General features: G+C 43.1%; 3 protein-coding genes and 1 pseudogene across 5 annotated transcripts; 2 read left to right on the forward strand and 2 right to left on the reverse strand.

Moving 5' to 3' along the window:
• Positions 1 to 427: 427 nt before the first annotated feature.
• LOC139410022 (heat shock protein 30-like) lies at positions 428 to 1,072 on the reverse strand (annotated as a pseudogene).
• A 1,145-nt stretch (positions 1,073 to 2,217) lies between these two features.
• LOC139410023 (heat shock protein 30) lies at positions 2,218 to 2,862 on the reverse strand. The gene has a single exon (XM_071155441.1). The coding sequence runs from the start codon at positions 2,860 to 2,862 to the stop codon at positions 2,218 to 2,220; it is 645 nt and encodes a 214-aa protein (XP_071011542.1).
• A 1,111-nt stretch (positions 2,863 to 3,973) lies between these two features.
• Positions 3,974 to 13,478, forward strand: LOC139410024 (coactivator-associated arginine methyltransferase 1, like). Of its 3 annotated transcripts, none has more exons than XM_071155443.1 (13): positions 3,974 to 4,182; positions 5,290 to 5,415; positions 5,519 to 5,628; positions 5,722 to 5,826; positions 5,940 to 6,050; positions 8,791 to 8,968; positions 9,072 to 9,162; positions 11,769 to 11,850; positions 11,956 to 12,041; positions 12,193 to 12,282; positions 12,407 to 12,544; positions 12,653 to 12,742; positions 13,225 to 13,478. In XM_071155443.1, the coding sequence occupies exons 1-13, from the start codon at positions 4,011 to 4,013 to the stop codon at positions 13,232 to 13,234; spliced, it is 1,389 nt and encodes a 462-aa protein (XP_071011544.1). In that variant the 5' UTR covers positions 3,974 to 4,010; the 3' UTR covers positions 13,235 to 13,478. The 3 variants fall into 3 exon arrangements, with proteins under 3 accessions (XP_071011544.1, XP_071011543.1, XP_071011545.1); XM_071155442.1 differs by lacking the exon at positions 13,225 to 13,478 and adding an exon at positions 12,982 to 13,069 and having other exon boundaries at positions 3,990 to 4,182; XM_071155444.1 differs by lacking the exon at positions 13,225 to 13,478 and having other exon boundaries at positions 3,990 to 4,182; positions 12,653 to 12,746.
• Positions 13,479 to 14,297: 819 nt separating this feature from the next.
• On the forward strand, positions 14,298 to 25,549 carry LOC139408812 (pumilio RNA-binding family member 3). Its single transcript, XM_071153156.1, has 17 exons — positions 14,298 to 14,339; positions 14,691 to 14,767; positions 14,892 to 15,113; positions 15,293 to 15,431; positions 16,618 to 16,693; positions 16,971 to 17,064; positions 17,187 to 17,253; positions 17,984 to 18,158; positions 18,334 to 18,437; positions 18,545 to 18,623; positions 18,709 to 18,807; positions 18,908 to 18,961; positions 19,067 to 19,290; positions 20,173 to 20,395; positions 20,643 to 20,730; positions 23,335 to 23,425; positions 25,044 to 25,549. Exons 1-17 carry the CDS (start codon positions 14,332 to 14,334, stop codon positions 25,168 to 25,170), a joined length of 1,947 nt encoding a protein of 648 aa, XP_071009257.1. The 5' UTR covers positions 14,298 to 14,331; the 3' UTR covers positions 25,171 to 25,549.
• The last annotated feature ends 2,083 nt before the right edge of the window (positions 25,550 to 27,632 follow it).

Raw genomic sequence — 27,632 nt, forward strand, 5'->3', positions numbered from 1 at the left:
ACTAGTCACTCACATTCAATGATCTAAAACAGGACACTTGCTCAAAAAGGCCTACATTGCAAATCCTGACAAGTCCACATGACATTTGTTTTCAGAAGTCAGGTTTATAAACATGTCATAAACATGTTAGAATCAGAACATTTTCAGGAGAGCTTTTTGAAAATTGAATTTTTTGAAGATGATCATTGAAAAATGTCAGGCCAGTGAGCCTTTTGGAATGTTAACTTTTGATGAGAAATAAAGGTCATTATGTTGATATCCGTTGAAGAGATCATAACAACTGCAATATTCTGTAAAATGGTATATTTTATTGATTAAATTAAAAAGCATATCATATTGATTGTTACAAGATATGAAATGTAAATGCATACAGTTTCATAACATGAAAAATATGTATTAGAAAATGTTTCATCCAGTGAAATAAAAATCAGTCCTCTTGTGAAATGGTGTTCTCTTGTTTCTTCTGTGTGTCGGTGATGCTTCCCTCTGTCTTTGACAGGAATTGTGGGGTTTTCACATCCAGGCTACAGTTGATGGGCACCACTCTCTCTGCCACCTCATCCTCACAAGATAATGGATTCTTTGGTGCCTGAATGTGGAGCTTCCCGTCATGAGCCAGGGAGCAGGTGACTGTCTCAGGATTCACCCCTTCAGGCAGATCAAACTCTTGTCTGAACTCTTGGCATCTGTACGAGTAGGAGCCTTCCCCACCATCCAGCTTCTTCTCTGTCTTCCCACTGACTTTCAGCTTCCTGCCCACCTGCTTGACAGACAGCTCCTCTGGGGAAAAGTCTTTAGTGTCCAGTGTCAGGGCAAAGCCCTCTCCATCTTTATCATGCATGTAGGAGACTGGTTGGATGGTCAAAGAGGACGGGACGTTGTCCAACTATTCAAAGATCTGCTGCTGGAGTTTTGCCATAAGCTCCAGACTGCTCTTGACCTCTAGCAGGTTTCTCTGCAGAAGATCCCGCTGGCTGAGAAGAGGTCGGACCTCTGGCCATAGACTGCGCACAGGCCAGTAGAAGTCCATTAATGGGCTGAGGGAAGACTGGAATCTTCGGGAACACAGCATCTTCAGTCAATGTTGAGTGTTGAGTCTTGTGTGTTCAGTGTTGGATGTATTGGTTTCTGTCTCGGCAGGGGAAGTTTCACAGCTTTTATATGCTGCCACTTGGAGCTCCAGTGTCTTCAGGAACTTTCCTGTCATTGCCACAGTTCTCCACTGGGTGACACACTGCAGGGAAGTGGTGACGTCACTCCAGCCAGCTTCTAAATCAGGTAGTTCAGTAACAAGCTGGATGGAGTCCACAGTCCTGAGATATTAGTGGTGCTGTACTTAAAGCAGGTCACCTTTTATTGGTTTCACTGATGAATGATTCACTTAACTTAAATATATTTATGACTTTTAAAAGTATTTTGAATCATATTGCTTTTCACATTTACAGTATTGATGGATCATTAGCAATGCATATTCTGTGACATGCAATAGTCCCAGCAAAGTCGAACAAAATTGGACAAAAGATCACAAGCTACGTTTTAAAGAGTTTTCACCACAGGCGTCATTGCAAGAAAGGTCCAAATGTAATTGAACACATTCTAAAATAATCCACAGAGAAATCATATTTTTTAGAAAGAAATTCAGATTGTAGAGCATTATGAAATTGGTCATGTGTCGATTTTATGTTCCTATAACATTGTTGAAAACATATTTTTTTTTGTCTGGCATTATGTTTATCATATATTAACATCTGTTTTATAATAACTAAAAACAATATTTTCTAGTTGTGGAAACTAGTCACTCACATTCAATGATCTAAAACAGGACACTTGCTCAAAAAGGCCTACATTGCAAATCCTGACAAGTCCACATGACATTTGTTTTCAGAAGTCAGGTTTATAAACATGTCATAAACATGTTAGAATCAGAACATTTTCAGGAGAGCTTTTTGAAAATTGAATTTATTGAAAATGATCATTGAAAAATATCAGACAAGTGAGCCTTTTGGAAAGTTAACTTTTGATGAGAAATAAAGGTCATTATGTTGATATCCGTTGAAGAGATCATAACAACTGCAATATTCTGTAAAATGGTATATTTTATTGATTAAATTAAAAAGCATATCATATTGATTGTTACAAGATATGAAATGTAAATGCATACAGTTTCATAACATGAAAAATATGTATTAGAAAATGTTTCATCCAGTGAATTACAAATCAGTCCTCATGTGAAACGCTGTTCTCTTGTTTCTTCTGTGTGTCGGTGATGCTTCCCTCTGTCTTTGACAGGAATTGTGGGGTTTTCACATCCAGGCTACAGTTGATGGGCACCACTCTCTCTGCAACCTCCTCCTCACCAGATAATGGATTCTTTGGTGCCTGAATGTGGAGCTTCCCATCATGAGCCAGGGAGCAGGTGACTGTCTCAGGATTCACCCCTTCAGGCAGATCAAACTCTTGTCTGAACTCTTGGCATCTGTAAGAGTAGGAGCCTTCCCCATCATCCAGCTTCTTCTCTGTCTTCCCACTGACTTTCAGCTTCCTGCCCACCTGCTTGACAGACAGCTCCTCTGGGGAAAAGTCTTCAGTGTCCAGTGTCAGGGCAAAGCCCTCTCCATCTTTATCATGCTTGTAGGAGACTGGTTGGATGGTCAAAGAGGACGGGACATTGTCCAACTCTTCAAAGATCTGCTGCTGGAGTTTTGCCATAAGCTCCAGACTGCTCTTGACCTCTAGCAGGTTTCTCTGCAGTAGATCCCGCTGGCTGAGAAGAGGTCGGACCTCTGGCCATAGACTGCGGACAGGCCAGTAGAAGTCCATCAATGGGCTGAGGGAAGACTGGAATCCTCGGGAACACAGCATCTTCAGTCAATGTTGAGTGTTGAGTCTTGTGTGTTCAGTGTTGGATGTATTGGTTTCTGTCTCGGCAGGGGAAGTTTCACAGCTTTTATATGCTGCCACTTGGAGCTCCAGTGTCTTCAGGAACTTTCCTGTCATTGCCACAGTTCTCCACTGGGTGACACACTGCAGGGAAGTGGTGATGTCCCTCCAGCCAGCTTCTAAATCAGGTAGTTCAGTAACAACCTGGATGGAGTCCACAGTCCTGAGATATTAGTGGTGCTGTACTTAAAGCAGGTCACCTTTTATTGGTTTCACTGATGAATGATTCACTTAACTTAAATATATTTATGACTTTTAAAAGTATTTTGAACCATATTGCTTTTGACATTTACAGTATTGATGGATCATTAGCAATGCATATTCTGTGACATGCAATAGTATCAGCAAAGTCGAACAAAATTGGACAAAAGATCACAAGCTACGTTTTAAAGAGTTTTCACCACAGGAGTCATTGCAAGAGACGTCAAAATGTAATTGAGCAGGACCTTTCTTGTCATTGCCATAGTTCTCCACTAGGTGACACACTGAATGGACGTGGTGACGTCACTCCAGCCCACTTCGAAATCAGGAAGTTCAGGACCAAGCCCAATTTATTCCACATTCATCAGGACTTCGTCCTGCTGTGCTTAACGCTGCTATGTTTTCAATGATATCAATAGACTAAGCTGTCCACTTTAGTGTCATTCAACATAGTAAAAAGTGAACAAAATAGAACATGAGTGAAAGTCAGTTTTAATCAAGTGAAAGTGTGTTCATTATTATGTTAGAAAAAGGTGTTTTCGCCCTGAATTTGGAAGTTATCCAAGCATTGATGATACAAATATGTATTTGCAGAAATCTAAAATAAACTTTTGTCTATTCAGATTCTTCAATGCCTTAGCCTAAATTGCTGAACTAGATCAGCTAAATCTAGCCATGGTTAATATATATATATATATATATGTATATGTAGAAAAATAGATTGTAACTTCTCTTTTTGTTCAAAGCATATTCCTGTACACAGTCTGTCCCCGCCCCTTGACTCCTACCAGAGCTCCTTCCCCTCCCACCTCAACCAAACTCAGACACATCTACAGAACCTTACTACAGAAGTTACGACAGCTGCGACCATGGAGACCATGGAGAGGGGTTCAGAAGTGACCTGTTTTTCCATCAATCTGTTCACGGTGAATGAGGACCAGGTACAGGGAGAGATAGAGGTGGCTAAACAGAGGCAACACCAAGGCCTTTCTCTACAGTTGAGCACAGGGCTGGAGGAGACAGAGCTCACTATTCAGGATGGTAAGTACACATGCAAGAAACAAGAACAAGCTAATATATCAAATTACAGTCTTTCCATATGAGTACAACCAAGAAGAAATAGTGATGATGCTCTCTTTATTTCTGAATAAAATTGTCAATAGCTTTTTTTTTCTAAAGATTAAAAAAAGAAATGTATTGCCCTCTCTCTGGTCTATGAGAAGCCCATGTATGTGTATGTGTGTGGAGTGTATGATATTTTCCTACAGTCTTTCCCATGTGGCAATTTGACTTCTTTCTGTGTGGTCGCTGGACAGGCAGTGCTGAAAGGTCTGTGAGATTTACTACCCAGTTGTGTGCACCATGTGTGTGTGTGTGTGTGTGTGTGTGTGTGCGCGCGCGTACGTGCGTGTGAAGTCAAATCAAATCTAATTGTATTTGTCACACGTGCAGTATAGGTGTAGACTTGATCGTGAAATGCTTACTGACGAGCCCTTTCCCAACAATGCAGAGTTAAAAAAAGCAAATGAACAAATAAAAATAGAAAACACAACAAATAACAACAATGTAGCTCTATACAAGGAGTTCCTGCACCGAGTCAATGTGCAGCGGCACGAGGTAGTTGAGGTGTACATGTCGGTATGGGTAAAAACTAACCGATCAGGATAGATAATAGTAGCAGCAGCGTATGTTGAGAGTGTGCAAATGTGTGTATGTGTGTATGTGAGGCGTCAATATGCATGCGTGCGTGCGTGCGTGTGTGTGTGTGTGTGCGTGCGTGTCTGACTCCGTTGTTATGGAGTTCTACTGGACAGTATGCACCTAGACTGTGTTTTCCTATACTATACGGTACAGTGGGCCTTACCGCTATATCTCTCTGCCTGCTGGTGCACAGGATCAGATAGGGCCGCTACACATTAGAAGCCTCGTGCTGCCAGAGTATGCTGAAGGATTTCTTAGGTTAATGTCTGACATTGTTATTTATGGTTCCTTTACTGATACGTTTGCAAAAGGCCAAGAACAAATGAATGGACTTGGGGTAGATAACTCAGAGGAACAGCCCCCTTGATAATGGATGACACAGAATACAGAGATCTTGTATTTGGGTGTATTTGAATTAACTGTCTGTTGTGTTTTTTTCTTTTGCAGGTGATGGGGTCTGTGTTTTCAAATTCACAGTCACCAGGGAAACAGACTGTTGTCGGGTGGGCACCCAATCCTTCCTCATTACCGTTGGCTGCCTGAGCGTTCTCTTGCAGTTCAGAACACAGAGTGGTAAGGGCACACATGAAACGACTCACGTTAGCTAAGGTGGGAGCCTCCTTTGCACCGTCAAAAAGAGTTTTCCTGCATAAAGTCCGTTGTTTTCTGACCCTAGAGTTTCAGGAGTTCCACATACAGCTGAGGAGAGAAGAGAAGTCAGCAGAAAGGCAACAATCCGTGTTTGACCAGAGAACAGAAGACTCCTCAGCCCTGCAGTACTTCCAGGTAGTTTTACTGTACCCGTCAACTCGGCCCGCAGAGAGACAAACTGGTGGTGTACTAGGTTGTGAATGAACCTCGTCCTCCCTTCTTCTGTAGTTTTATGGCTGTCTATCACAACAACAGAATATGCTGCAGGATTATTTGAGGACAGCCACGTATCAAAAGGCCATCCTACTAAACGAGATGGACTTCAAGGACAAGGTAAGAGTGGAACCACATAACCAAAACCACACGTATCCATTGAACCTGATCATGTCTTACATTTTGTCTGTTACTGCATGCGGATGTAATGTCTGGCTCCTTCCTGTACCCAGATAGTACTTGATGTTGGCAGTGGATCAGGGATCCTGTCTTTCTTCGCCATCCAGGCAGGAGCGAAGAGGGTATATGCTGTGGAGGCCAGCCCTGTAGCCAAATTTGCGGAGGTAAAGGCATCTCTTTTACCGTTCACCCTTACGGCCTACTCTAGCAGCATCTGATTGTTTTCCTATCAACCTTCCAGGAAATGTGAAAGCTCACGTTAAACGAGCATCCTTTTGCACTTTAACATGCGCTATCTGGCATTTTCAATCTATAGCACCAGAATTCTTAATAATTGCTCAAATGTGTGTGTGTTGTATGATGAATAGGTAGTTACTTCAGTAACGTCATTGGTCTGTTGAGATGATTGAACGTTCTATGCTGCTTTGATATCTGATTTATGTTTCTGCTGTTTTAGCAGCTTAAACCACTTACGCCTAGAATGAGAAGGAAAACCTTACGGCTTTGACCAGTGAATAAAGTCATTTGTATTGCTTGGCCCGAAACACCCCGGGTAAAGATGATGAATCACTTATCACAGCCCTAATCACCTGTGTTGTCAACACATCTAGCTCAAACCTCATGGTGTCTACATGGAGCCAAGGACAAAGCCTTGATGAAAACCACACAACCCTGGAAATGCTATCTCAGCGAAAGTCACACCTCCAGAACAGAACAGCCCCCATAAAAAGGACCTCGTGCTTCACACACAGAGCATGACATTCTGAGGGTGTAATGGTTTGAGGCAGCTCTTGGCCCAGAAACCAGCTTGAGGGTGAAGGAAACATATTTTCATGGATGGATGGCCTCTAGCTTAACAGTCAGGCATAGTTCTCCCTGTTCTATTTCTACTCTACTGGTGCTTGTTTCTAGACTGCAACCAGATGTGTCCCTTCATATTTCTTTCCTTGCAGCTTATCTGCCAATAGCCGAACCGTATACTCAGTTGGACAAAATGGTGGACCTCCATAATGTATTCCTGTTGGGGTGGTTGCATGGTCTCTCTGAGCAGGCTGAATCCCTATCACACTGTAGGCCTACACTGAGGTCTATATAAACAGTGTGAGCCAGAGCCTGGGACCACCCCTGTGGACGCCTGGCCAGCGTCAGTGTGCACGTGCATGTGCATGGGTCACTGCCTCACAAGAACGCTCCACAGGCCAAGGTCTGGATTAAACAGGAAGGGTGCTCTGCCACGGTGTGGGATGATGACCTACGCAGACAGCAAGAGAAAACCAACCAGTGTGGACAATGTCCTTTTGAAACAATATTATGAGGGGCTCCGTCACACTCCCAGTCAGAGGGTCTTGCCTGGCCAGCATGACCTGGTTTATGTTTTTAATACACCATATGCTTCAGTCTCTCAGTAATCGAAGACCCAGCAGTCTGTTCCTCTCACTCAGTGTGCATGGAGAGCATTTCCATGTAAAAGGACCCATGAGCACCAACATGTGAAGTTCATAGGAGCATATCACATTGTGTGTCAAATGAAAGCTAAGAGTCTATATTTGGGGGAAATGAAGGCATATATACATTTCTCTACCATTTGCCATCCTAAAAATCTGGACTAACAAACTGATGGAAAGGGTTCTTAGACCACAACATCAACCAGTAAAAGGTATGAGAAATACATCAGAACACAATGTTGAAGTAAAGACCCCTGCCCACTAATATCAATACTTATGTTTCGTTTTTGGATAAATCATTTGCTTTGAGAAACTTTGTGCCTTGTGATTCCGTTACCAAAACCCCACATATCTTTAAGACATGTTTTAATGTCTCTCATGAGGAGGGACGATAGTGAAAGTTCACAGAAGTAACAAGTAAAGGTAGACCTACCAATTAGTTACTGTGTAGTGTTTTTACTAATATCAAGTTTGTTATGAATTATTAAGTGATTAAAACTCTGAATTCTGTTACCAAATCGGAATTACTGCAATTGAATTGTCTACAATGGGAAATCATAGTAGTCCACAAATCACAGTTGGGTTCACCTGCTACTGTCCTCCCTTCCTCTGGCATTCTGTTATGTTCAGCTCACTACTGTTTTTAAAACAGTGTTAAAAAAGTCTGGACAACCCCTCTCTCTCTCTCTCTCTCGCTCTCTCTCTCTCTCTCTCTCTCTCTCTCTCTCTCTCTCTCGCTCTCTCTCTCTCTCTCCAGTGAATGTCTCCTCCCAGATCTTAGTGAAACCTACCATGACACCTACCACCTACCCTCCTTCCATTTACTGTAACAAGCCTCCTCACCCACTGAGCAGACGTGGTCCACATAGAAAACTGAGGGAGATTTTACCGTAATTCTGTGGCCAAATTTAGCATCTGCACAGTTCTTCCAGTAAATGTGTTTTTGTGAAATGTTCTGTGCAAATTGTTCAAAGTAGTTATTGTGCACAAAGTTGTATGGTTTGATAACTGTTTAAATCAATTGTTTTGTTTGGCATACATTTTAAAGTGAAAAAATCGAGTCGAAGCGTAATTCCGTTACCATGGAATTGCCCTGGAGCAGCAGCCCAGCAGCTCTGGCATCATTAAAGTAGAACTCCCTGTTTACACAGCAGGGAAGTGTAATGTACCAGAGCACTTCATGGGAGAGTTTGCATGCACGAGGGTTTACCAAAACACAATTTGTCAACAGCTAATTATTTCTCGCTAATTTTAGACAGCAGATTAATGCAATTTCAGGTGAAGAAACAAGCTACAAACACCCTTGATCCAAGACATCTGCTCTCAAATGTACTACACAGGATGTCATCATCAAAGCCTCAGACGTGCAGTGGTGCATCAGTAAGATCGGACCCTGTCTGACTCAAAAAACAAATGTCATTTTTGGGGGGGACAGCAATGTTTTGTGTTTTCCCTTCAGATGCTTGTAAAGAGCAATAGTCTGTCAGATAGGATCATAGTCCTGGCTGGAAAGATTGAGGAGGTGTCGTGCCCTGAGCAGGTGGACGTGATCATCTCAGAGCCCATTGGCTACATGCTTCTGAACGAGAGGATGCTGGAGAGCTACCTCCACTCCAGGAAGTGGCTTAAACCCAAAGGTCAGTTGAATTCCAAGAGGCTATTTTCCATGCTGTGATTGATCTGTTGATAGTTTTGTTCAGCTAATGTTACACAAAACATGTCTCTCTTCTACCTATTCAGGTATGATGTTCCCAACCTGTAGTGACATGCACCTCGCTCCCTTCACTGACGAGCAGCTCTACATCGAGCACTATGGACGCTCTAGCTTCTGGTGAGAGAATTAACACAACGTTTCAGAATCTGTTGCGTGTCATTCCGGCACCACAAGGTGGAGGCTGAACTCAAATAAACGTTCTTATTAGTTTTGTATTCTGGATTAGTGCTGCTTTCCATAGGGGGTTTCACAGTTGGCATCAGTGCTAACTTAACTCGTACTTAACTGTGACAGCGGTGTGTGTGTGGCTGCCATGAAAACACAGTGAACTGCTGTATGGGATGAGCTCATAGTGCTCTCCTCCCCCTCTCTCCTCTCCTTCTGGGGAGAAGCAGAGCAGAGCAGAGCAGGATGCCAGTGCGTTAACAGACCATGATTGACCCCGCCTCACACCCCCACAAAGCCTCTCAGTCTGGGCCTGGCCCTGCCTGACGCTCCCCTCCCCTCCATCTCCATGAGTCTCTGTGACTGTTTACAGCTGTGTCCATGAGGGTTTATTTGACATCCCCCCACAGAGGCCTGGGCAGGCTGTGGGGCTACGCAACATGCCAGGAGGCTAATCGGTCCCCCACCCACCCGCAGCTCCAGGTCCGACTGGCACTGGGCTGTGACCCCAGTCAAGCGGGTTTCCTGTCAACGTAAAACGCTCCAGTTCAGTCCAAACCTGACTCACACATACCCTCTCGAACCCCCTCTACTCAGATAACTGTCCTCACATTGCCAGTGGCAGAAGACACAGAGACATAGAGAGAAATGTAAAGAAAATATCTGCTGCTCAAATATTGTTGGTTAGAGAAAGCGCAATATGTCTTTGCCTGTAGTTTTCCTCCCTCACTACACTCAACACATGACCGCAGATGCCATGCTTACATGGAGATACCGGATAGATGTTGCAATGCTCCTCTATGAACCCTCTGCCTTCCCTCTCACTTACACACCTACACTTCATGACCAAAAGTATGTGGACATCTGCTAGTCGAACATCTCATTCCAAAATCTTTGGCATTAATATGGAGTTTGTCCCCCCCTTTGCTGCTATAACAGCCTCCACTCTTCTGGGAAGGTTTTCCACTAGAACTAGAACATTGCTGCGGGGACTTGCTTCCATTCAGCCACGAACATTAGTGAGGTCGGGCACTGATTTGGGGCGATTAGGCCTGACTTGCAGTCGGCATTCTAATTCATCCCAAAGGTGTTCGATGGGGTTGAGGTCAGGGCTCTGTGCAGGCCAGTCAAGTTCTTCCATGCCGATCTCAACAAACCATTTCTGTATGGACCTCACTTTGTGCACAGGGGCATTGTCATGCTGAAACAGGAAATGGCCTTTCCCAAACTGTTGCCACAGAGTTGGAAGCATAGAATTGTCTAGAATTTCATTGTGTGCTGTTGCGTTGAGATTTCCCTTCACTGGAACTAAGGGGCCTAGCCCGGACCATGAAAAACAGCCCCAGATCATTTTTCCTCCTCCACCAAACTTTACAGTTAGCACTATGCATTTGGGCAGGTAGGGTTCTACTGGCGTCCGCCAAACCCAGATTTGTTCGTCGGACTACCAGATGATGTAGTGATATTCATCACTCCAGAGAACACGTTTCCACTGCTCCAGAGTCCAATGGCGGCAAGCTTTACACCACTTAAGCCGACGCTTGGCATTGCGCATGGTAATCTTAGGCTTGTATGCGGCTGCTCGGCCATGGAAACCTATTTCTTGAAGCTCCTGAAGAACAGTTGTTGTGCTGACGTTGCTTCCAGAGGCCGTTTGGAACCCAGTAATGAGTGTTGCCACCTAGGACAGATGATTTTTACATGCTACGCACTTCAGCACTCGGCGGTCCTGTTCTGTGAGCTTGTGTGGCCTACCACCACACGGCTGAACCGTTGTTGCTCCTAGACGTTTCCACTTCACAATAACAGCATTTACAGTTGACCGGGGCAGCTCTAGCAGGGCAGACATTTGACGAACTGACTTGTTGGAAAGGTGGCATCCTATGATGGTGCCACATTGAAAGTCACCGAGCTCTTCGGTAAGGCCATTCTACTGCCAATGTTTGTCTATGGAGATTGCATGGCTGTGTGCTCGATTTTATACACCTGTCAGCAAAATGTGGCTGAAATAGCCGAATACACTCATTTTAAGGAGAGTCCACATACTTTTGAGGTTATATTGTATATCACCCGCACCAGTTCACTAGTGCTGACAGCATCCTCACCCAAGCTTGAACATACTGAAAAGGTTATTCGTGATAATCTAATGCACTTCATCTCACACACATCTTGTGTTTCACATGCAAGTCTTTTACACCACCCATTTATAACAATACGGGACCAAAGACACTTCACCAAGATGGGACGTGCAATGAAATCAACGGTGTCATATATACACTTCACTTTTCCCCTTGAAGCTGTATAATGTTACAAGATAGTGGTCTGCATGCCTTTTCCAGCAAGAGGGCTATGGTGTAGTGTCAGTCTTTGATCCACTACTATGAAGGGATGACAAGCCTTTTCAGTTTTTAGGAATGCAGAAATCATTCTTAGCCTGGTGCTCATACATTTTACAGCATGAATTTCAGTTGTGTCTGCCTGGACAAGTTAGACTTAAGTGCAAAATCTTCCGATCTAATACATTATGTGCCTTGTTGTTCTGCCACACTCCGTTGCAGGCACCAGACCTGTTTCTATGGGGTTAACCTGAGTGGTCTTCACAGTTCTGCAGTTGATGAGTTTTTCAAACAGCCCATAGTTGTGAGTACCTCGGTTCAATGAGGCTATAATTGCGTTCATGCTGATATATACTGTGAAATAATACAAAGATGTTCAATTTGCCTCATTGTCCTCATTTTGTTGTAGGACACATTTGAGATGTCGATTCTAATGGCAAAATCTGTCAAGCACTGCATCAATTTCATGGAGGCTAAAGAAGAGGACTTACACAGGTGATTGTCTAAGTCCTTTTTCAACAACAACACAAATGTAATTGCGCGGCTCTTATTATGAGCTATGAAACTGTATTGGCAGATAAGAGAAAATCTGCGATAATGACAGAACGTCGCTGTAATAAACATTCCATTTCACTATGTCTTGCAGGATGGAGATTCCATTTGTGTTTAAACTGCTCCAGTCTGGACTGATCCATGGGCTGGCCTTCTGGTTTGACGTAGCATTTATAGGATCCAAGTGAGACCGCTTGGAGTGATGTTTTTCAATGATTTTCATTGTTAAAAAAACAAACAAGTGTTGTCTCAGGCTCCAGGGGGTACAGTAGATATACTCTGTTCATTTGAGTCCTTTCTCTCTGCAGGATGACAGTGTGGCTGTCCACTGCTCCTAGTGAACCTCTGACTCACTGGTACCAGGTCCGCTGTCTCTTCCAGACCCCTCTGTTTGGCAAGGTGGGACAGACTCTGTCCGGATCTGTCCAGTTCATAGCCAACACAAGGTAAGCCGAAGAAGGACAGTGTCTGTACTATAGAAATGGAATGTGGGAAATGGAAACAATATCATACAGAGATTATATTGGTTGCTTTTTGCTCTTCATCTCTACCAGGCAGAGCTACGACATTCACATCACAGCAGTCGTTGATCAGTCAGGCTTCAAATCTGGCAACAGTTTGGATCTAAAGAACCCTTTCTTCAGGTGAGCAGCTGATATTTGGTTCAACAGTGAGATTCAATGATGTCTTATTCTTCTATGTATGCAGTCTATAATGTTGGTCCATACCAGGTCCATAGCAGAAGCTTAAATTCTCTTCATATCCTTTCAATTAATACAGCTTTTGGTAGAAGCGAGTAGATATGGTAGTATTGTTATTTCCTACTTGCCTAATGTGCTCTGTAGTGTGCCTGGACTACACCTCTGTCTGTCTGCCTGTTTAGGGTACACAGTTGGCTGCTGGTGTAAGAACCTCCAGACAATGCAGGAGCAAAGAGTGTGGACAGACCCTTTACAGAGTAGAGTGTGGCACAAGCCCCGGGACTATAGGCTAGGTAAAGTACACCTGAACTGCCCTGCGGGGTCAATAGTGTAGTCCATTACATATCCCCTTTGTAGGAAAGTGCATAGTTCCAACAGGAGTTTGACTTTGTTTGTTTAGCTAAACATGCATTTTCTTTCCAAAGGTATGCCTGAAGTGATGATCACCAATCAAGTTCCAGGAGCCTTCATGTCCTTCGCTATAAAACTGTCCATTAAAGAACTTTGAATGTACATGAATATGTTTTTATTTTGCATAAACATATAGCCAACGCCGGCATTTCATGCATTATAGTGTACAGGGACATCAAGTGGATCTACAATAGTTATGCACTAAGAGAGATACACGTGTATGTATTGTAAACCTGTAATACAAAACCAATAAACTTGTTATCCGTAACAATAACCTCTCATTACTTCTCTAACCAACACATATCTGGTTCCATTTCGGTCCCTGGCTCGTTAGCTCTTACTTGGATTTGAAAATCATTGATTTGAAGGGACAGGTGGAAACAACATGCTGGTGACGAGTGACTTTCTTGGGCTATTCAGGGGATGACTATACGTGACTTAGGCTACTTAGCTACTACAGTAAGTATCAGTTTTTATCTATAAACACATAGATATCATACATGTAATATAATGATTTATCAGGTACAAAAACAGGCACCGGGTCATGTCTAGATGGATTGCAGCTAGCTTTTGTCAAATTTACGCCGTTTTTTAATTTGTTTTGCATTTTACGTAACCCTAAACGTAACCTAATTCTCATAACCGGCTACGTTAATTCTCCTAATTTGCTGTGTAAATTCTGCAAAACATGATACGAAAAGTCAATTTTGACAAAAGCTGTTAGACGTGTTAGGGGGTAGGAACGTCCCAAGTATCCCTGATTGCACTTAACCACCCAGGGTCGTCACAAGTTACCACAGCCAAAATATTTCATAAACCGCGCCTATTTCTACAATGTATCTTCTTCAAATGTGATTTTTTTAACCATAACCTTAACCACACTTCTAATCGTAAACCTAACCTTAAATTAACATAAAACAGCAACATTTTGTTTTCATGAATGTCTACGATATTGCCAATTCTGACTTTGTGGCTGTGGTAACTAGTGACAACCCAGGCACAGCACAATATGCCGTATCGTTCTAGTATTGTCGCAATAAAAAACAACCCATGCATTTTACGGCAGTCAGGACGTTTTCTGATTGGAAGGTTCATGCCGTAAACCGTTAAGTTCAGAACGCATGTCAAGGTATGTAGCTAAACGTGTGTATTTTGTCTTCTGCATAGGAAAATGCTAAAATAATGTTGTTAACGTGACTGTTTTGTCAGTGAAAATATCTCTACCAGACATGTTTAATTATTACACCTCATACCTTACCTGTAGTTCTTTCTGGCCTGCCAGGTTTAGTAACTAACGTTAGCAAGTCAGCTGAACGCTAACTAACTAGCTGCTATTGCTAGCTAGGTACTGAAGTTAGCTGGAAAACACATGGCAATAGTACATACAGTAATCAGTATTGAAGCTGGAACTATGATTAGTCGATCGTCTAAGGTGCAACTACCTACTGATCATGCGCTTTTTGTCTTTTCCTTTGAATAGTGAGTTCTTGAGAATGGAACCCAAAAAGAAAATATTTTCCCCTAAAGGTGGCAAGAAGTTAATACAGAAAGGAAAAGGTAAGTTAATACGTAGAAGTAATACTACTACTAATATGAATATTATACTTGAAAATATTTGTTTAATGATGTGCTGGTAAAAACAATGTGTAGGCCTAACTGACTAGCTACAAACTCTGTTCAGAAGGTACAGGCAAACCGGGGACCAAACCAACAGGTAAATCACCAGGGAAGAGGCCATTTAAACCCCACAGTGGAGAAAAGGGCAAGACGTTTGAGAAGACTGGAGGAAAGGGGGCTCCACGGAAATTCTTGAACAAAAAACCCACAGATGGAAAGTATATCAAACCCACAGATGGAAAGTTCACCAAAAAGCGAAAATTCATACCTGGGAAGGCTGAGGAAGGTATGAAATATGTACAACAGCCAATTATCAAACACTTTAAATGGGCTACATTTTGTAATGGCTTGCTGGAAATGTTTTAACAGTATTTTTAAAAAAAAATGGGTCTATTAGATTTCTTCATCTTTGTATGAATGATCAGTCATCACACCAGTGGTGTAACGCTTGTCTCGTTTGTTCAGGTTCTGAGGCCAAGAAGCCCAAATGGGATGAGTTCAAACAGCAGAAGAAAGAGCTGAAACAAAACCGGCAGCAGACTGAAAAAAAGGAGAGTTATCAAATAGTGAGCAGAGCCAAGCAAGTGTGGGAGATGGTCAGAAGGTGGGTTAAACCAGCTACTACATTAGTTATTGTACCAGCGGTCTAACAAAATTTCAAATTTAGGATTAAGTTGCATATATTTATATCGTTAGTTGTCACAGTGCTATACAGATACCCGCTGGGAACACGGTTAATTTACCGGGATTTGCCACACAAAACCACTACCTATTCCCGGGATAAGTAGCTGCGACAAACAGGTCAAATATAATAAATTATTTCTATGAATAGCATAGCGGGAAATGGAACTGTTAAATAATATGAGACATCTGGCTTCCCTTACGGACTTTGCATGATGAATCATCAACGCTCCGCTCCGGGTGAGGACAGACAGACCATCTCAGTATGGAGCGCAGTTCACAATGCACGTAGACCTATCATCTCATCGTGGTAACTTTTTGGTAATATTAGTGGTAACATTAGGGGTAATATTATGAAAGGTATGTATGAGTCAGCCTACTAATTATACAAATAGGCCCTATTGTATTTCAAAATCAAATTCGCTAGCCTATACTTATAACTTTGAAGGCCGCATGTGCAGCACCATTATCACGTGTTCGCTCACCTACTTTATCATGGTTTGAACGTGCGTCATTCCAGTCCGGTTAATACAGTACAGTAATACAGTTCACACAAGATTAGCCTACTGGAACTAGTTACATCCATGGGCTTTGTTTTTCTGCAGTAGCCTATATCAAATATTTATTGGAGAACAGCACTCATTTGTGCTTTTTTGTGTGCTAAGCCTCATAAAATGTATTTAATGTAGGCCTCAGGTAGTATCAGGCTTGAATTTTCAGTCAAATCTCTAATCTAATCCCGACACGGGATTTATATGCTTTATAATGCTTTTGAATAACACTTCTGGTTTTGTCTGGAAATACTGGGATACCTGGGAGAAAGGGGATTTATTCTCGGGATGGAACATTTGTAAAACACCAGGGAAATATTCAACCTGAGCAGGAACCTAGGAGGAAACCTAGAGAGGAACCAGGCTCCGAGGGGTGGCCAGTACATGGCCATTCTTCAAGACATTAAAACGTTCATAGATGGCCAGCAGGGTCAGATAAAAACCACAGTGGCTATAGAGTGCAGTAGTTTAACACCTCAGGACTAAATGTCATTTGGCGACAGCAACATTTTACGCCTGTACTTGTTATTTATTATATGTTCCTCTTTTTCAACACAGGAAAGATTGCAACAAAGAGAAGAGGATCAAACTCATGAAAGAGCTTCAGGAACTTGTGAAAGGAAAGATAAAAACAGTGAGTACAGTCTTAACATTTACACTGCTGGAAGGAGCCATTCAAAATCAATATTTTACTGTAGATTGTGCATTGTCAATCACGACAATGTACGAATTAAAAACATGGCACAATGGAGAATTTGTTATCCGCTGAAATTATTGGACAGACCATGCCTGTCAACACTTGAGTACAATAAAACAATTGAGCACAGTAGACGTATTCAAATTAGTTTACAGTGCATGGCATCCCAATGCTCAAGTTTGCAGGTAAAGATGAAACGTTTTTTCTCTTTCAGATAGCATTTGCTCACGACTCCACCAGAGTCCTCCAGTGTTTCATCCAGTTTGGGAACGACGAGCAAAGGCGGGAGGTTTTTGATGAACTCAAGGGTCGGTGGTTTGCTCTGTTCTACCGTTCTGTTCCAACGGTCTGTTCTTCTGAGTGTGGTCAGTTGTTTTTGTCACGTCAATCACAATGCTCTACATCTCAATGATGTTATTCTTCTCCCTAGATGATATGGTCGAGCTGAGTAAATCAAAGTATGCCCGAAATATTGTGAAGAAGTTCTTAATGTATGGGTAAGTGTGCCTTTTTCTTCCTCCAGACAGTTTGTTTATACACAAAGTTGTCGCACTAGCAATGGATGTATTCTTTCCATATCATCAGATATTGTGTTGGTGGCATTAGATCCTAGCAGGAAAGCCGGCCCCAAAAATATAGTAAAAACAACAAAAAGGGTCATCTTGTTGAGTAAATCACATCATTGTAAATCTTAGTATGGATATGATTCATCAGTAATCCTTTGTGCTCGCGTGCCATTGTCAATTCAAATTGGTAGTGCTGCTTGATCTGATCTGTCGTTGGAATTCCCTGATCATTTGTTTAGGACACATTTGAAATGGGAATCAGGTCAATAATTCCAAACTTTACTCATTGTAATCTTCCTTGTAATCGTGACCTTTGCTGAAGATTGTACTTAAAACAACTTCTATCTAATGCATGGCTCTGCTATTAAAGGATAGGGGAATGTTATCCCGTTATGAAGGTGTATCTTGTACGGCGAATATAAAGGTCATCATTTGATTGGTTTACATTGTGAACACTCATCTCTGCATTTCCTGTCATCTTCCATGTGTAAGATTTGGAGAATGATATCTGGGGAGAAAATTCAAGTCATTGATCTCCATTGAGTCTCTCTACTCACTGCTAGTTTCTGATAGGGCAGTGTTGTTACATCATAATGAAGTAAACCTGACAGGGGTCTCTGAATGAAAATCTGACGGCAGGTGTGTGTATCCTCTGCCACAGGAGCAAAGAGCAGGTTGCGGGTGTGATGGTGGGCTTCAAGGGGAAAGTGAGGCAGATGCTGCGTCACTCTGAGGCGTCGTCGGTGGTGGAGTACGCTTACAACGAAAAGGCCATCCTCTCCCAGAGACTCATGCTCACCGAGGAGCTCTACGGAACCACATTCCAAGTCTTCAAGGTCAGGACACGTCTCACACCTCTCCCACGAGCACAGTGTAATAGTGTAGTTCTCAGAGTCCGGAAACCCGGTTACCTGGTTACCAAGATATCTTTCTGATTGCTTGTCTCTGTGAATATCGGCCGGAGAGGATGTTATGCCGAATTGTACTGACAGTTGGCATGTTTGTTCACAGTCGGCAGTGTGCCCCACGCTAGAGAAGGTGCTGGAGGCGAACCCAGACAAGGTTAATGGCATTTTGGAGGAGATGAAGCAGATCCTTACCCCCATGGCCACAAAGTGGGTATTATTGAGCACACACACAGCTCTAACCCTCCACAAGGGAAACCGAGATAATAAATCCAGATACTGCTTTTGATTTCTGTCCGTGTTCTCTTCTCCCACAGAGAGGCTGTGATCAAACATTCTCTGGTGCACAAAGTGTTTCTGGAATTCTTCCTGCATGCCCCAGCCAAACAGAGGACTGTAAGTAAAACTACCAATGGCTGTAGAAATGACCGAGCGAATCCTACCATGTTTCTAATACCATTTTGATCATGTGATTTCACAGGAAATGATTGAATCAATAAGGGAGTCTGTGGTGTATATGGCCCACACCCACGATGGAGCTAGAGTAGCAATGCACTGCCTGTGGCATGGGACACCTAAGGTGAGTATTCACTCAGGCCTTCTAGAGAGATGAGCCTCACCAACCACAAACTAGTGTCTGTTCTTTGTATGTACAGTGATTTATTTGTTTTATCTTTCAGGACAGAAAAGTCATCATTAAAACCATGAAGACCTACATTGAGAAGTTTGCAATGGTACTCAAGACAACAACAAACAGACAATATTTGATCGCCACAGTCAGACATGCAAATATGTAAACGTGTGTGACTTACTGATTGGTTTGTTGATTTTCTCTCCAGGGAGAGTTTGCGTTCTTAGTCCTCATCGCTGCCTTTGACTGCATAGACGACACCAAGCTAGTGAAGCAGGCCGTCCTATCAGAGATTCTTGCTTCCCTGCCTGATGTCATCACTAATAAGAATGGAAAGAAAGTTCTGCTGTACCTGCTCAGCCCGAGAGACCACGCCCACCTGTTACCTGAAATCATCCAGGTGCTAGAGAAGGGGGATGGAAACGCCCACAGGTGAGTCCTGCCACCACCTACCAATCATTCTAAAGGCGTCCGCGTACTTCAGTTTGGTTGGTGCCTAGCTGGATTTGGCTAGGTGTACCGAACGAGTGTGCTTCAAAGACCTTCACTAGGAAAACAAGAAAAAAAGCGGCAATAGGATTGTTTGTCCAGTATACACTTCCTCAAAATAGTCAATTAATCTAAGATATCTCAAGAACTCTGTCATTAGGCGGCAGGTAGCCTAGTGGTTAGAGCGTTGGGCCAGTAACCGAAAGGTTGCTAGATCGAATCCCTGAGCTAACAAAATCTGTTGTTTTGCCCCTGAACAAGGCAGCTAACCCACTGTTACCCGGTAGGCTGTCATTGTAATTAAGAATTTGTTTTTAACTGACTTGCCTAGTTAAATAAAAATGTTGACGTTTTTGCAGAGGAGATCTTAGTTGTGCAATATTACATTTAACTAAAATGTTTGCCGCAATATTTATTTGTACTTTTTATTTTCGCATGAAAATGAGTCGGTGCTCATTGAATGACACTTTATTGAAGAATCCCAACCGTTGACAAATCACAGACGAGGGGTCGTGGACTTCGGCTACCGACTTCCGGCTACCGACTTCCGGCTACCGACTTCTGGCTACTGACTTCGGGTTGCCTCGAGACAGAAATGTGTGTGTCCGAACAGCTAACTCTAACTCGTCCGATCTGCCTTAACCAGCTAGTTAGACTAGAACAAAGGGAGGTTAACTGTCCAAACCTTCCCTAGAGTCACTTAACATACCTAAATTGCTATTTTGAACCCAATTGGACAGACAAGATGAAAGAAATGCCGTCTATGCTTCATGCTTTTCATAGCCTGTACTTTAAATGTTCTCCATCCGTTCTCTGTCCCTTCAGCAAGAAGGATGTTGCCCTTCGCCGGAAGGAGCTCCTGGATGCGGTGTCCCCGCACCTAATTCAGCACCTGTGTGACCACGCCCGCACTATGGCAATGGACAAGGCCTCCAGCGTCACAGTCACCGTCATTCTGGGGTCTGCCATTGGGGACTTGCATCCTGCCATGGAGGCTGTGGCTGAGCTGGCTGCTGACGACTTCACACCAGGAGGAGTGGAGGGGCAGGTGAGGAGGGGTCAGGGGCATGGTGTGCCTGTCAAATTCAAGTAGGAGAATGTCTCTCATTGGTGAGAATTTCACTTGGTTTTGAAGTCTCATTAGGTTTTCTTCAGTCTGTCTGGTCAACTGCAGGAGGATTGTCCAGGCTTGGAATCGGAAACACTTGAAGGGCAAAATCTGTTTCTCTCTTCTGTCCTCTGGAAAAAACATGGTGTTCAGTGTGAACATGTTTTGTCTGTTTCCTGTTCTGTAGCTGCACATGGCTGAACACCCTGCTGGGCATCTGGTGCTCAAATGGCTGATTGAACAAGACACCAAGATGAAGGAGGTTGGGAGAGAAGGTATGACCGTCTGTAAAAAAATATATGTATATATCACCTATGGGGCTGACCGTACATATGACCTCAAATACACTCCCCTACGTATTTATTTGAACAGTGAAAGTTAAACTTTTTAATTTGGCTCTATAATCAAGTATTTGGGATTTGAAATCAAATGTTTATATATTTGATGAAATATTGAAGTTGGCCTTACTGCTATTAGTCCATATAAATGCATTGAATAACAGGTTCATACATGGAAAAACAGATAATCAGAAGGAAGTTTGTTTTAAAGTGTCTCTTTTATATCTAAGAAAGGTCTGGATTTTTTTTATTTTTTTATACCAAAACTATAGGCACAACTACTTCCATATGCATTGCATTCGGAAAGGATTCAGACCCCTTAACTTTTTCCATGTTTTTACATTACAGCCTTATTCTAAAATGGATTAAAAAATGTTTTGTCCCTCATCAATCTACACACAATACCCCATAATGACAAAGCAAAAACAGATTTTATTTGAAAGTCTCTTGAAGCATGTTTGGCAGCTATTACAGCCTCAAGTCTTCTTGGGTATGACACTACAAGCTAAGCACACCTGTATTTGGGGAGTTTCTCCCATTTTGCTCTGCAGATCCTCTCAAGCTCTGTCAGGTTGGAAGGGGAGTGTTGCTGCACAGCTATTTTCAGGTCTCTCCAGAGATGTTATATCAGGTGCAGGTCCAGGCTCTGGCTGGGCCACTCAAGGACATTCGGAGACTTGTCCGGAAGCCACTACTGCGTTGTCTTGTCTTTATGCTTAGGGTCATTGCCCTGTTGGAAGGTGAACCTTCTCCAAAGTCTGAGGTCCTGAGCGCTCTGGAGCAGGTTTTCATCAAGGATCTCTATGTACTTTGCTCTGTTCATCTTCCTCGATCCTGACTAAACTCCCAGCGATACCACCATGCTTCACTGTAGGTATAGTGCCAGGTTTCCTCCAGACGTGATGCTTTGCATTCAGTCCAAAGAGTTCAGTCTTGGTTTCATCAGACCAGAAACTCTTGTTTCTCATGGTCAGAGAAGCGTTAGGTGCCTTTTGGCAAACTCCAAGCAGGCTGTCATGTGCCTTTTTACTGAGGAGTGGCTTCCGTCTGGCCACTCTACCATAAAGGCCTAATTGGTGGAGTGCTGCAGAGATGGTTGTCCTTCTGGAAGGTTCTCCCATCTCCACAGAGGAACTCTGGCGCTCTGTCAGACTGACCATCAGGTTCTTGGTCACCTCCCTGACCAAGGCCTTTCTTCCCCTGATTGCTCAGTTTGGCTGGGCGGCCTGCTCTAGGAAGAGTCTTGGTGGTTACAAACTTCTTCCATTTTAAGAACGATGGGGGCCTCTGTGTTTTTGGGGACCTTCAATGCTGCAGACATTCTTTGGTACCCTTCCCCAGATCTGTGCTGACACAATCCTGTCTCGGAGCTCTACGGACAATTCCTTCGACCTCATGGCTTGGTGTTTGCTCTGACATGCACTGTCAACTGTGGGCCCTAATAGACAGGTGTGTGCCTTTCTGATGTCCAATCAACTGAATTTACCACAGCTGGACTCCCAAGTTGTAGAAACATCTTAATGGAAACAGAATGCACCTGAGCTCAATTTCAAGTCTCTTAGCAAAGGGTCTGAATACTTAAGTAAATAAAGTATTTCGGTTTTGAATTTAATACATTTGCACACATTTCTAAAACCTGTTTACGCTTTGTCATTATGGGTATTGTGTGTAGATTGCTGAGGATTTTTTATTTATTTAATCCATTTTAGAATAAGGCTGTAACGTAACAAAATGTGGACAAAGGGAAGGGGTATGAATACTTTCTGACCAAGTACTAAACTTGGACTACTTTAATACACATGTTAATTTGTCCAAATACTTATGACACTTTCAAAAGGGGGTCTAGATACATGAGTGCTTTCATTTCTAAACGGTAGTACTGATATGTATGAAAATGCCCTAAAATGAAAGGTGGCAGTGCTAGCTGAGCCTCTAGAGATCCTGGTTCGAGTCCAGGCTCTGTCGTGACCGGGAGATCCATGGGGTGGCGCACAATTGGCACAGCGTCGTCCGCGTTAGGGGAGGGTTTGGCCGGCAGGGATGTTCTTGTCCCATCGCGCACCAGCACGCCCTGTGGTGGTCCGGGCGCAGTGCACGCTGACACAGTCGCCAGGTGTACGGTGTTTCCCCCGACACATTGGTGTTGCTGGCTTCCGGGTTAAGCGGGCATCGCGTCAAGAAGCAGTGCGGCTTGGCTGGGTTGTGTTTCGGAGGACGAGTCCCATCGCTGCCACTCCCCTATTGACAAGACTGTAACTACCAATTGGATACCATGAAATTGGGGAGAAAGGGGGGTAAATTGTTTTTATAAAATTGAAGGTAACATTCTGTACTGTCGCCTCATGAAACATTTGATCTCAAATCCAAAATGCTTGAGTATAGCGCCAAATTAAGTTTTATCTTCACTGTCTATAAATAAATACATAGGGGAGTGTATGATCTTGAAACAGTACTCCACGCAAACATTGGCTGTATGCGTGTCCATTTGGACCTGTGACTCTATCCTGTGTCTTCCTGACCATGACTACTGTGTCTTCACAGAGCGTTTCTCCAGGGTCCTGTTGGACAAGGTAGGGATGGACAAGCTAAAGACGTGGGCTGCAGTGAACCGTGGGGCTATCGTGCTCTACTGGTGAGTACCTCTACACTGTTCGATCTAATTCCTCTAGCCAGTCACAAACTGTAGCACTATCGACAAATACTGCAAAGGACGCAAACTGGTGCTTTTTGATTTAGTTAACCTTTATTTAACTAGGCAAGTCAGTTAAGAGCAAATTCTTAAAACAATGACGGCCTATACCGGCCAAACCTGGATGACGCTGGGCCAATTGTGCGCCGCCCTATGGGACTCGCAATCACGGCCAGTTGTGATACAGCTACAGCCTGGATTCGAACCAGGCAGGGTGTCTGTAGTGACGCCTTTGGCATTGAGATGCAGTGCCTAAGACCGCTGTGCCACTCGGGAGCCCAGTGCTTCAGGCCAAGCGTACTCCTCCACCCTCTCGCTCTCTCCCCACCCGCAACATTAGTCTCATCTCGCGCCCTACACTCATCTGTCCAATGAATGTAAATGGCTTGACTGCTCCATTGCCAGCTGCTCTGTCTGAAGTCATTTAATGTAGAAAGGAACAATTAAAAATAGTTTATTTAATTTTGGTTCGAACCGGTTCAGAACTTTATTTTGCTGGTCGGAACAATGAAAGGGTGGTTTTGTTCAGAACGGGGGGGGGGGGAACCTGTTATAAACAGATTGAAACTAGAAGTGCTTAGAAATGTGTACCATGACAGCGAAACTCACTGAGCCATGGAAAGGGTAATTGAACTTGGATCAAGGTCTCTGGAGGCCAAACACTTCAGGAATACCAAACACCATCACAAAAGACTAAGCTTAGTGTTTGTCTTGATTTAAACATTTAAATCTTCCCATCACTATAGATGTTCTGCTTGTCTTATCATCCTAGCTGTTGCCAGTGAAATTGAGTGTAAAGCGAGAACAGGCAGCTGGGGGTTAAGCATGTCTTACAGGGTGGCTGTTTGTATTCATTCACCATATCACTGGGTGCTGTGGGTGAGAAAGGGGTGTGCAGTTGGGCACAGCTGCCCATTGTGAAACAGCAACACAAGCCGTGGATTACGCTTCCTCAATTCCTTGGCTTTCGTTTTCTTCTCTCATTTCTCTGCCTCTCTTCTCTAGCCCCTGTTCACTCTAGCCCCCACCCCTTCCTCCAGTCCCTCTCTCCTCTCTTGTCCTGTGCCACTGTCCCGCCACCTCCTGCAATGTCTTTGTGCCCATTGTCCTTCTGTAATCTCTCTAAGTCTCTAAGCAGTGAGAGATTTGTCTGATTCACTCTCTAAAGTCTACATTTATAGCTGTAGCCTGCCATATCAAATCAGTTTTTCTCTTAGGATTCTTTTCCCAGCAGCGGTGGCAGTTAGCGGAGTCGGGGGGGCTTCCGGGGGCATATCTATACATCTACATTATAAAACTTTTATTTTGTAATTTTTTTTGCAATGGCGACCACAAATTAACAAGGGGCAGTGCACTGCTGCTCAATGCAAATAGGGGAAGCACTGCAAATAATTAGATTTAATTCTCGATGTTCACTAAAAATAGTTTGACTTGGTTAACTTAGTATGGGAAGAAATGTTTCACTCACCAGGTATGAGATGAAAGGAAGACGTTTGTTTTGTAATGTGGTTTATGTGTAAAGGTTACCTTCACCAACATATCTGTTTTTGTTTTTTTACAGTCTCCTGAACAGTGCAGATGAGACTGTTGCAGAGGAGGTTAGGGAGGCGTTGAAGGCCTACGCTCCAGAACTACAGAAGATCCAGAACTGTAAAGGAGTGGAAGTTCTTTTGGAGAAACTGGCCTGATACATATTTCATGATGTCTATCCTCAGAGACAGTCTACCCACTTACTTGTCACTTCTTCCCAACTGGAGTAACAGGTTTTCATTACTTCACTGGGGTTTATATGGTTTTCTATCCATACTGTCCACCCAGTCCAATGACCTGACCATCCTGGTGAAATAGCGTGAAGAGGGAAGAACAGAGGATGCTTATTTGTACTGCATTTTTTTTGTCCAAATAATTCCGATATGCTTGTTTGTAAAGCTGTGGTGCAAGTATTTTAAAGGTAAAAGATACCCACACACTGGCAGGCAGTGAGTTTGTATAATTTGTAACTGACCTGTATTTTTGATTTGTGCTAGCTGACTGTGGCGCTGGAATAAACAAAAATGTTGGTTGGTACACTATCGTTGTGTGAATCTTTCCATTGCCAATGAATTTGTCAGTAAGCAAATGTTAGAAGAATTCTTTCATATAAATCCAACCATAAATGCGTTCCCTGTCACGTTCCCTGACAGGGAACCTCAGTCCGTCACCTTTATGCCCCATTAAGTCACCAATCTGTGTCCCGGCCTGTCAGACTGCTCGTAGCCTATTCATCTGTGAAGGAAGCAGAAGCCAGCTTGCTCACTAGTGTGTCCTGCTTAGATTTCCATCTGTCCAGGTCTCTGTGATTTGGATGGACCCAGTCAGCCGAGAAACAGCTTTTTCCTTCAAGACCCAGCATTCTTCTCATCAGTTTAGAGGATTATTAGTGGCTGCCTGTGTGGCCGCTATTCGGGAGATTTTAGTCACATTGTAGTAGTCAGTCTGACTTGCGCTACTTCTGAGGATTCTGTCCAGTGGAGACAATTTGGCCGTTAGGCAATCAAAAACACCTGAGAGCTGTGCTGTCATGTTATTTTGATCTTTCTCTTTAGCAAAAAGTCTGCTTTCTGCTAAGTGGAAATACAGCACTGGTGGCTGGTGAACATTGTGAATGACAAGCGAGAGGTTTTTCTCTGCCCACAATCTGTCCATGAAAATAAGCGCACAAAGTGAGGAATTTTTGTATAGTGGTCAAATTCGGTCATAAGTGTACTTGCTAATTTGCTCTAAAATAAGTTTCGTAGTGGTTAGGTTATGATTAATTAATGTACTGATATAAGTAGACACGTGGCATTTTGGCAAAAAATCAAACACTATAGGAGTTGTGCGTGTTGTCATAGAGAGGACTCCTAGCTATAACCCGTTTTAGCATGGACATTGAGGGATTCCACCATTTTAAAGTCAACCGGTTGGGGAATCCTATGCGTTGGGAGCAATCAGCCAATGAAGAAATTACTACTTTAAAATGGAGATGGCCTCAATGGTGCTGCTCATACGGTCTGTCACAGACACGAAGATGAGTCTAGAGCCTGTTCACACACATATCTACCCTCTCATTGGCTAGAATGGTCCCACCTGATCTCGCCTCCCCTGCCTTCTGTCTTTGAGGAAATGTATTTCCATTGTTAGAGCGGTCACTTGACTATCTTGTCAATATAATAGACAATCTTTGGAGAGTACTTGAGGTTTTCCAAATATGCATAAAGAACATTCAATATCACTGTGACCTACTCTTTTTTTAAATGTTCAAGCTAGAGCAGAAACATTGCAAGCTGTTCCATATAAAGGGAAGATCCAATCTTACACAGATTCCCATACAAGGGGGGAGGGGCTGAGTATTTAACCTGTCTGTAGATTCCTCCAGCGTTTCTTATTTCAGACTGTCCCCACCAGCCCCGGAGGGAGGTCGGGTACGGTAGTGATTTGATTGGAAGGGAATGGCGTGGTATAAAAATGTCAAATATGCATTTCAAAGGCCTTGTTTCTTCTGTAGGAATTAATTGTTTCTAAACCTCAAATGTAACTGAAGGAGAATTTCAACATGGTAAAGGGAAAACACATTAAGAATTAATAACGTACATTATATATTTCTTTGTCTGCAGTATTTTTGCTACAATGCAAGGTTGCCCTCCACTCCGTGGGAGCATTAAAATTCAAGCATGTAATTTCATAGAATCTCAGAATGCTTGGCAATGCTGAAATCTATGCAAGCAATAGCCTGAAATCAACCAGTTATACAGTAAACATAAGCCTTGTTTATACCTGGTACTGACTTGCGTCCTTTGTCCTGATCTTGTCCACATTCTATTTGTGCTCACACTTTCAGAAATGTGTCTACACATGGTTTTAATGTCTCTCATCCATCCACTGTCTGCATTGTGACCAGATTTCTTGGTCCCCCTCTGTATGTAAATTATTTGACAACTATTCTTTCATAATGACGATTTAAATGTTTTCATTGTCCATATCGGTCTACACTTGTAAGTGTGCCTGACAACCTCAGGAGGTAGTCAGGAAGATCTGATGACAATCGGATCACATTGCATATTTTAATAGTCTACACGGAAAATGTGGGCACAATCAGAATATGGACAAGATCAGGATAAAGGATGCAGTT

Source organism: Oncorhynchus clarkii, chromosome 5, assembly GCF_045791955.1.
Source record: "Oncorhynchus clarkii lewisi isolate Uvic-CL-2024 chromosome 5, UVic_Ocla_1.0, whole genome shotgun sequence".
Taxonomy (NCBI): domain Eukaryota; kingdom Metazoa; phylum Chordata; class Actinopteri; order Salmoniformes; family Salmonidae; genus Oncorhynchus; species Oncorhynchus clarkii.

Excerpts from the sequence above, each read along its gene's own strand:
- LOC139410023 (XM_071155441.1), bottom strand. The coding sequence starts at position 2,862 with ATGCTGTGTTCCCGAGGATTCCAGTCTTCCCTCAGCCCATTGATGGAC.
- LOC139410024 (XM_071155442.1), top strand. The coding sequence starts at position 4,011 with ATGGAGACCATGGAGAGGGGTTCAGAAGTGACCTGTTTTTCCATCAAT. Across the intron at positions 4,183-5,289 it reads AGAGCTCACTATTCAGGATG|GTGATGGGGTCTGTGTTTTC; the intron begins GTAAGTACACAT and ends TTTCTTTTGCAG. Across the intron at positions 5,827-5,939 it reads AGATGGACTTCAAGGACAAG|ATAGTACTTGATGTTGGCAG; the intron begins GTAAGAGTGGAA and ends TCCTGTACCCAG.
- LOC139408812 (XM_071153156.1), top strand. Across the intron at positions 18,962-19,066 it reads ACATTGAGAAGTTTGCAATG|GGAGAGTTTGCGTTCTTAGT; the intron begins GTACTCAAGACA and ends TTTTCTCTCCAG. Across the intron at positions 20,731-23,334 it reads GAAGGAGGTTGGGAGAGAAG|AGCGTTTCTCCAGGGTCCTG; the intron begins GTATGACCGTCT and ends GTGTCTTCACAG.